At 52.8% G+C, this 8,707-nt stretch overlaps 3 protein-coding genes across 3 annotated transcripts; 1 reads left to right on the top strand and 2 right to left on the bottom strand.

The window, feature by feature from the left end:
* Nucleotides 1-3,757: 3,757 nt before the first annotated feature.
* PHACADRAFT_204969 (uncharacterized protein) lies at nucleotides 3,758-4,886 on the top strand (the record flags this gene model as incomplete). The annotated part of the gene is made up of 5 exons (XM_007391160.1): nucleotides 3,758-3,976; nucleotides 4,021-4,119; nucleotides 4,170-4,350; nucleotides 4,394-4,601; nucleotides 4,676-4,886. 5 exons carry the CDS (start codon nucleotides 3,758-3,760, stop codon nucleotides 4,851-4,853), a joined length of 885 nt encoding a protein of 294 aa, XP_007391222.1. The 3' UTR covers nucleotides 4,854-4,886.
* Nucleotides 4,887-5,426: 540 nt separating this feature from the next.
* On the bottom strand, nucleotides 5,427-7,178 carry PHACADRAFT_248696 (uncharacterized protein). Its single transcript, XM_007391159.1, has 5 exons — nucleotides 6,712-7,178; nucleotides 6,113-6,656; nucleotides 5,864-6,054; nucleotides 5,745-5,805; nucleotides 5,427-5,682 (listed from the first exon to the last, which is right to left on the bottom strand). The coding sequence occupies exons 2-5, from the start codon at nucleotides 6,638-6,640 to the stop codon at nucleotides 5,608-5,610; spliced, it is 855 nt and encodes a 284-aa protein (XP_007391221.1). The 5' UTR covers nucleotides 6,641-6,656; nucleotides 6,712-7,178; the 3' UTR covers nucleotides 5,427-5,607.
* A 75-nt stretch (nucleotides 7,179-7,253) lies between these two features.
* Nucleotides 7,254-8,405, bottom strand: PHACADRAFT_204967 (uncharacterized protein). Its single transcript, XM_007391158.1, has 4 exons — nucleotides 7,975-8,405; nucleotides 7,701-7,921; nucleotides 7,338-7,627; nucleotides 7,254-7,274 (listed from the first exon to the last, which is right to left on the bottom strand). Exon 1 carries the CDS (start codon nucleotides 8,332-8,334, stop codon nucleotides 8,023-8,025), a length of 312 nt encoding a protein of 103 aa, XP_007391220.1. The 5' UTR covers nucleotides 8,335-8,405; the 3' UTR covers nucleotides 7,254-7,274; nucleotides 7,338-7,627; nucleotides 7,701-7,921; nucleotides 7,975-8,022.
* Between the last annotated feature and the right edge of the window lie 302 nt (nucleotides 8,406-8,707).

Raw genomic sequence — 8,707 nt, 5'->3', positions numbered from 1 at the left:
CTGCGTGGTCATTGCGGTATTGTCCTTCGCTTTGCCCTTTCCCTTTCCCTTTTTGCACTTTCCGCCACCCTGCTGCTGCTGCTGCGTGTTGTTGCCGTTACCAGAACTCGAGCCAGAATTCGCCGGCTTTGTGTCCCAGTGCTGCTCCGTCGTGTGATTCTTGCGACCACACTTCTCACATTTCTTGTCAAGGAGAGGCGCCTTCGAGACGCGCGCAATCTGAGTGCGATTTGCGACGCGGCGCTGTTCCTCCTCGACGATCTTGGACTTGATGAGCGCCGCTGTGAGCAGCGTAACATCAGTTTGCGTAGTGAGAATTGTACCAGTGATGGTCTGGTACGACTTGGAGAGAGCGTTGATCATGAGCAGGGCAAGAAGCTGAGGTTTGACCTCTATTCCCGCCACGTTGACCTGGTTGGACTGCTCTGTGAGCGCGTTGAGTTGCGGGCCGAGCGCGGAGCTATCAGAAAGCTGTGCATTGAATAGCTTCTGGAAGGCGACGAATGCGCCTACCGCTCCGGGTTTCTCGTAGCCGGCCTTGATCGCGGTCCATGCGTCCAGGGCCAAGAACTTGTCATCGACGAGATGACGAAGGTTCTGAGCGACGTAGAGCTGGATAATGCCCAGCGCCTTGTCGTTTTTCTCATCCCATGCAGCTTGAGCTAGAATTTCCATAGCCGTGGGTGTACCTGTTGCAGCTATTGGTCTGGCAAGACCAGGGACAGGAACGGTTGCTGTGGAACCATATCCCTGGATCAAGTACCAGACTCCCTGATAGCGCAGGAAGGCTCGGATCGCGTCGGACCACTTTTTATAGTTGGTACCGTCGAATTGCGGGATGGTAGATGTGGCGAGCTTGGTGGGGTCAGAAGAGGATGACATTGTTTTCATGTACGAAGAGGAGGCGAGTGTATGCATAGAGTGTTTCACGTTCCTTTGGAGTTAAACCAACGTCATAAAAGAATTCACTGAGATCGAGCTCGTATGATTCGGCTCGTGTCGCTCGAAGTGATTCCCAATCTTCTTCCAAGAATGCGAGATCGTATGACTGATTGATTGGTCTATAATATAGATCTTCCGCAATGTCTTCCTGGTCGAGGTAACAAGCGTATGGTTCCAAATATGTATCGGAGCTTGTTGGAAAGAAGATATGGATTATATCGCTGTCGTGGTTTGTTAACTCTGCTGTAGCGTGATAGCTCGGTGGTTCTTGGACGTATTTGAAGTAGTATGGGGTTAACAACACCTCGACGTGTTGTTCGTGTGCTGTTAATGCTTCCCAGTCTGTCTCTATGTCGTCTATTATATTCAGTCGCTGTCTGAATTCTGCGACGGTTTCCTGTTTTGTCTCTACGGTTTCAGGTACCGTATTTGTCTCCTGAGAGGTAGTGATTGTGAACGCTGTTGAGCGAACCACTTATCCCAGCTAAGCCGATTTAGCCGAGAGGTGGATAGAGTTGGGATTGGACGAAGGAACCAGTTAAACTACGATGCTTGTTGTCGCTTAGGATAAACACACAGTAGTCAGGTTTCCAAGTAGAACTTCTTTCTGATTGTTACAATAGCGTTGTATACAAAGTATCTACTTGTTCTCGTAAAACCTAACCGCGTCAAAATATCCGTTCACGTAAACTGCACTGAGCGCTTGTACAATCCGGGCTTTGTTCTTGCGCAGCCCTCTGAACGAGATATCCCCTATTTCTCTGCACCCTAATTCCCACTTGCGCCACTCCTCGTATTTGACGACGTTGCAGACATCCGCTAAGCAGCGCTTGATGCGCGTGAGCTGCTCGATGAGTCGGCGGAGATTGCGGACTTGGTCGGAGTTGAAGTCGTCGAGCTCGAGAGTCTCGAAGACGTCGAGGCGTTTGAGCGTGCCGTCAAACTTCTGTGTGAAGATGCGGACGAGGTCAGCAGGAGTGTGTTTGTCGAAGTCGATGAGTATCGGCTTCAGGGCGATCGGTGTATGTGTTGCCGGTGGGATGGCAGCGAGACGCTGCTCGAGTGTCGGCTTTGACGGACCGGCGAGGATCCGTTCGCGTGCCTGTTGGATTTCGCGTGCAGCTAGACGCTGCTCGAAGTCGGCCTTGTCGGTCGCGTAGCGCTCGCGGAACTGTTCGCGACGTAGGCGCCTACCCTCGTGTGAGTTCGGGGGGAACGGGAGAGTGAGCGCTGGAGTCGGCGGGCGTAGTTCTTTGCCGTGGCGTTTACCGTATGGGACGGTCTCGACGGGGTTGTTGGCGTTGCCGGAGGCGGGTGCATAGCCGGCGGAGTGCTTGTACCGCTGGAAAACGGAATGAGGGGAATGAGCGGGTAAATCCTTTGGCACTAGAAATTACGCAGGAATGAACGCTGTGAGCGCTCCGTCTGCCACTAGCACGCAACGAGACTTACTCGTAAACTGTGTGGATAAACTTGGTTTAAACTGGGTGAAGGGGACCGAGGTTTCCCGAGGGGTCTTCTTCAGCAATGAGACTAGTAGAGTGGGGGTAGAGTGGCCGTGAGGCCGGGGCTCATAACCTGTTAAAGTGCGACTGAACTCTTGCTTTATTCTGTGCTACAGGGCCAGTATATATACATGTGAGTCAGGACCTCTGATACCGCTATAAGACCTATGGTACTGTGAGCGTAAGCATGTATACTAAGCATGAGTAATCAGATGTCATATTACTACAAGATAATAGAGGGATCATGTGATGATATCCCCATCAGTCCGTACAGGGCAATGACGTAATCGCCCAGTTCTGACACGACGAAGGAGACGCACGGTCATAGTATTCCTCATCATATGTTACAATGTTTTCCTCACCTGCATTATCTACCCAAAGCGACGCTGCTGACACCTCCTTCCCATGCTCCCGTATGATCAATAGTCAATTTACGCAAATTTCGTCCTGCAACTGTACCCTAAGAAAAGCCGTCGCAGACTGATTACGGTTGATCATGTAGTATATATAATAGGCAATATAATCTGTACGAATGGATTGTATCACGCTTGCGTGCTTGCAACGACGTCTGGGAAAAAGCTTCGCGAAATCGGATGGGGCGGGCGCAAGCCTACTGCACACAAGTTTGTTCGTGCCTTGGGAATTAGACTCATAGGCGCCGGCTGGCACATTAGCGCAAGCTCGGGTGCAATGGCTGATAGTCACGTGACTTTTGGGCGTGCACGGTTCGGTCCATAACCCGATTCTAGGGGAATCGGAATGGTGAGCTACATGGCTGCTCCGAATCCTCCGATCGTAGGGCACCGTTTCTGGGAAGACACATTATTACATTGCTACACATGGCGCTGGTCTTGCTTTCAGCAGACCCCCTTGGGGCAACTCGTCCACCTGGGGCATGTTATTCCCGCGCCTCCCCAGCTACCGGGCTAGCAACATCGATTTCTACCTTTTCATGATGATCTCGTTTCGCCTCGAGCTTGGAGGGAAGACCGACGGCGTGGATCTAGGATCATACTCTACTGCAAGCCTGTGACGCAGCTGCGGCGTCATGAGTTACAGTAGTGCCAGACTGAGATACGGTGGCGGTCACAAACGAGGTAGTGGGTTCTCCTCAAGTCTTGTCAAAGCGCTTCTAACCTCGATATGCACAGATTGAGTTATTTAAAGCGTGTTCAACTCCGGTCTATCTCTCCAACACTGTATTGATAATTGCCTGGTAAAATTCAAGGACTCCACAATGTGGGCTTTGAAAAGAGTTGGCTCACTGGTAGGCATTGCACTCAGGTCGGGACAGTGGCTATGTACACATGATGGTACACTTCGAAGAGGACGTAGGCAAAGCTGTGAAGTTTCTCGCAATATTGCCCGGGTTTATGAAGCGCGTCGCCGGTAGGAAGGCTACAGTCATCGACAAGCGCGTTCAACAGTGCCTCGACTACCTGCGGCCGGCTATTGACGATCGGATGGCTACAATGACTAGGTTTGGGAAGAACTGGGCAGACAAGCCGGCGTGTTACTTTGGCGGCGCAGTTCTAGGCTATTTCTGACCTAAGCACAAAATGATTTGTTGCAGTGGGTTATTGACGAAGTTGTGGCTCGGAATCAAGGACCAGAAGAGGTCGCGCGCATAGTACTGTTTATCAACTTCGGGGCTATTTCGACGACCTCGGCTGTAAGTCTTCAGTATTGTAGGGCCAGAAGTAGTAACCAGGTGTATTTTAGGCCATACTCCAAGCCTTGTACGACATCTCTGTGCGTCCCGAGCTCGCCAATACGCTCCGGGAAGAGGTTGAAGCTGCTGTGGCTGAAGAAGGCTGGACGAAAGTTGCCATAAACAAGATGCGCAAGTTCGACAGTTTCCTGCGCGAGTGCGAGCGGCATAACGGCCCGATCATTAATGCGTGTTTTTTCTCCCACTTGCTTATCCCACTGCTGACAGCTCGTAGTATCGATGTTCCGCAACATCCTGCAGCCGGTGACGCTATCGGACGGGAAGTTCCTTCCCAAGGGTACGACGGTGGTCACGCCGACGTTTGCGACACACTTCGACGAGGGGAATTATCCGAACGCGGCCCTATTCGACCCACTACGGTCTTACAAGAGTGACAAAGCTGTACAGCCGCAGCTGACTACCACGTCCGCAGACTACGTAACGTTCGGGCACGCTTGATATGTTGGCTTACCTTGTCGCACTCTGATGCAGTAAAGTTGATTGCTGTACGCACCAGCCCTGGTCGGTTCTTCGTCTCTAACGAACTCAAAGCTATGTTGGCATATATCGTCGCAAACTACGACGTCAAACCCGAGTATGAGGATGTCCGACCCGAGAACTTGCGGACGAGGAGCCTAACCAACAACCCGAGTGATATCGCACGAGTGCTGTTCAGGAGGAGGCAGGTCGACTAAGGTGGAAAGTCCATGTTCAGATGCTATCTTCTTCCCTCGTCGCAGTCGTTAGTGTTTGTCAGAATTGCAGGGTCACGATGCACGAGTCGAGTACGAGCTTAGTACGAGCCTTGATTATTGCTCTGTGGCATGCATAGATCAAGTACTGTAATGCACGACGTTTTAGACTTCGGATGTTGAGGGGAGAGAAATTAAGTTTTGTCCAGAGTACGTTCAAGATGCTTGACACCAGAGACGCAAAGCAGTCTGCGGACGCGTACAGGAGCACGTTCATTGTCGCATTGATGAGTAGTGGCAACCTGGGTCGTTGCTATCGACGGAGGTTGGATTCCCCCTCAGTGCTTCATTGTATGGCGTGACATTTTTCATTTCTCGTCCCTTCCTTCCTAGCGTTTTTTCTCCCTTTGTGATGCGTTGTTGCTAGTGGCTAGCTGATTCTTGCACAATGATGTCTCCGGCCGGCTCGATGCTCGAGCTGCTGCAACTCAGTCTAGAGGCCCACCGTCCGGCCAGTCCACGAGCACTGGATGACTGTGTCGATCCCCAATAAGTGCGCGCACGCAGAGATAGCACCTTGGCACTCTTTATAAATCTGTTGAACATACAAACAAGATAAAAGTACAAAAAAGTCCATGATCTACGTGTGTAGCAAGCGAGACGAGAGCGATAGTGTGGGTTAGCGAGAGCAATAAGGAAATGCATGTAACCAAGAAGAGAGAGAAGAGAGAGATACATAATTCTGGAGTATGAGTCCTTAAGCAATAGAGACAGGCACAATCTTCCAGAGCTCGTCCTCACGCACTTGGCCCGACATCGGCGCAACAGAAATCTGAAACAGATCATCGTTGCCGTCAGCATATTTGCCGTAAAATGTGACAGCATAACACCCACCAATTCCTCGTCGGCCCCGCCCTGCCTCACCCATCCAGCCCCGCCAGATGCCCACTCGATACTATGTGCTCATTCTCAGAATTTTCTTGCGTGATAGCATGGGGCCGGAGATGACTCACGTGTACACCAGCTCGCGCTCGCGCTCACGCCCCTTGGGGCCAGGCACAACGTGCGGGCGGAGCTCCCACTCTTCGACGGCCTGCGCCGCGAAGTGCGCGTCGTATGCGAGCAAGAGGCCGTCCCGGATGCCTGTTGGCGCTCCGAGCGTCTTGATAGTGTATCGGCCGTTCGGGAGCTTCTCTAGGAGCCACTGCGTGCGCTAGTTGTCAACACCGAAACACTACGCCAAAGCCCGAACATAAACCCACCTGCGGCTGTTCCCCGGGGACAGCGAAGACCTTGCGGCCCCTCGCATGCTTCGCGCGGCGCGCGAGACTGCGCATGTCCTTTGCGAAGCGCACACGGCCTGTGTCCTCCTCGTCATCACTCTCGCTCGACTCGAGCGCGGAATCCGTGACGAGCAGCGGTGTCGTCGGTGCGGAGCTGCCCTCCAAGATGGGCGAGAGCGGACTGTCCACGTCGCTCTCGGAGTCGACGGCGGTGGTTGATGGCGTGCTAGGTGCGCTAGTGCGCAGCGGCAACTCCTCGTCGAGCTGCTCAAGGAACGCCCAGTCATCTGTGCTGTCCTTGAAGTAGCTGACCGCGGTCTTCCGGTTCACTGCGAGTACGAGCGTGTCGTCCTCGTCGTCCTCGTCGAATGCGGACAGTAGCGGCATAGCGCGTTTTGCGGCCTTGGAGGAGCTGGAGCTGAGGCGACCGGCGTAGGTGACCTTGCTTGAGTGCGTATGCGAGGCTATGAGGTAGTAGCCTGTGGGAAGATGTGCGAGGGGAAGCATGACCGATATACAAAGCCTGAAGATGCTGAAGTTGTCAAGAGTGGGACGAAGATAGTGTCTGTGGAGCATACCAGCGCGATGAGATATATATATGCGATTTCTCGCCTGGTTTTCATGTCGCTGTACGATAGGAACGAATGATGTTCGGTTGCGTGTTTGACGCGTTGTAGTATTCCATTCCACAAAGCCCAGCCCCAACGCCCCCAACGTATCGGCGCACGGTGACAGCCGATATGCGGAAGCGTCTCATGCTTCTCTTGGGCTCGAAAAAACACAGCATAGTCGCTTCGGAAGCGCGACAATGGAGCGTTGCCTCTTCGGTGACATTTATGTTCGGGTCGCGGTCGACATTTCAGATACCATCAGGAGCTGCGTTGACGACGTTCCCGGTGTAAGTTACGGCGGCCAATGTGGATGACGGCATCGATAACGCTGAGCAAGCCTGGAAGCGGCTTGGGCGCGGTAAAGAAGCTGGATGGTCGGTGTGAGGTAAGCTGGTGTACGCAGTTCTCATGATAAAGCATAGAGTCGATACGCTGTGATATGACCTTCGGTGGAGCACTGCCCACTAAAATGTTCAAAATGGTGAACCATTGTAGTAGTATAAACGTACGTGGGTCAGCGGGACAAGAAGCTGCATTTTGTTTAATTAGTTAAAAGAGAAGCACGCGAGGCGGACTGGTCGGACAGGACGTACCTTCGCGATATAACTCCGATTTGAGAGTAGCGTACGCATGCACGCTACCTGTGAGAGATAATTCTCCCGCTACGATATGCTCGGACGCGGGGACTTCGAGAAACATTGACATTTTGAAGGGAACCTCAAGGAGAGCGAGCAATCCCAAATGAACCCAAATGATCTATGTGGCGTTTTACGCGGTGGGAATTCGAACGACCATCCTACCACGTTCGTCATTTTTACAAAGGCAGAAAGGAGGAGCATATTCTGTCCACCAGGACGTTGTATGATATACATTGAGGTGCCGCCTGCGGCGAACAAGTTCAGTATGTACATTTTGTATGTGAAGTCTTGAACACACTACCGCGTGGCAGCACTCACCGAAGGACATATTGCTACACGCCACTGCAGCACGACGATCTGCTCGAACGGAAAGTCGTCATTGTCCGACGCACCGCATCTGTCAAAGGTATCCACCGACATGTCGACGTCGGGTATCTGAACCCGGCGTGTCCCCAATGAACAGCTGCCTCCCCAACGTTCTACACGCCGGGGGACCCTAAGAATGGCGCGGCGTGGCGAATGAGGGGTCCAAAGCATATCTGCGGTAGCACTATCAGTGCAGGGTCCTGGTCGGATTACAGTGTCACATCACCTGCAGGCAGCTTCACGATCTCCTTTCTTCTACGCTGTCCTTGTTGTCTTACTTCGCCTTCTCTCCTTCGGCCTTATCCTGCTCTCCCTGTCCTTCTCTCTTCTGCCCTGTCTCACCCGCGTCCTCTAATCCGCCGAGCATCTGATCCAAGTTCCCAATAATCTCGTCCAAACGGTGCTCGACGCCCTGTGCGACGCCGTCCGCCGTCTCAAGCCGCTGTAAGAGCTCCTGTAGCTCCAAGCCCTCTACGTCACCCTCGTCTCCCGACTGCGCGAGGAGCGAGGCCAGGAGCGCGATGTCTGCGTCCAGCGGCTTCTGCGGTGCTGTCGAGGACGAACTGGGTTTAGAAGTGCCGTTCATTGTCGGCGATACTATGTGGTGTATTTGAGACAAATATGTGGGCTATGAAGGAGTACGGTGTTGGCGAGGGCGAGCACTAGTGCAACGTCAGAGCAAGACGTTCTGGTTAGGCAAGTGATTAGGACATCGCGAGATTGCGATCTACGATAAGATTAGATTCCTGATCTCCGCGCACTCCCGCTGATTGATGCGCCTTCCCGTGTCCCGACCTGCTTGACGATTTACGTTTCTCCACTTGGCCCCCCAGCCCATCCTCGACTCCTGACGCTTCCTGCGACAACCACGGGATGATCTTTCCTTCATAAGGCATCCAACTATGCGCGTTGCCTGGTATCATGGCGGTGCCAAATTTGTGCTAGAGTGTAGTTCAACT

The sequence above is a fragment of the Phanerochaete carnosa genome, assembly GCF_000300595.1.
Source record: "Phanerochaete carnosa HHB-10118-sp unplaced genomic scaffold PHACAscaffold_1, whole genome shotgun sequence".
NCBI classification, from domain to species: domain Eukaryota; kingdom Fungi; phylum Basidiomycota; class Agaricomycetes; order Polyporales; family Phanerochaetaceae; genus Phanerochaete; species Phanerochaete carnosa.
The sequence above is the reverse complement of the archived record's forward strand: the minus strand, read 5'-3'. Positions and strand labels throughout refer to the sequence as shown.

Coding starts and splice junctions, on each gene's coding strand:
- PHACADRAFT_248696 (XM_007391159.1), bottom strand. CDS start 6,640: ATGCTTCCCCTCGCACATCTTCCCACAGGCTACTACCTCATAGCCTCG. Junction 5,806..5,863: donor GAGCGCGAGCTGGTGTACAC/GTGAGTCATCTC, acceptor ATGAGCACATAG/TATCGAGTGGGCATCTGGCG. Junction 5,683..5,744: donor GCGGGGCCGACGAGGAATTG/GTGGGTGTTATG, acceptor GATCTGTTTCAG/ATTTCTGTTGCGCCGATGTC.
- PHACADRAFT_204967 (XM_007391158.1), bottom strand. CDS start 8,334: ATGAACGGCACTTCTAAACCCAGTTCGTCCTCGACAGCACCGCAGAAG.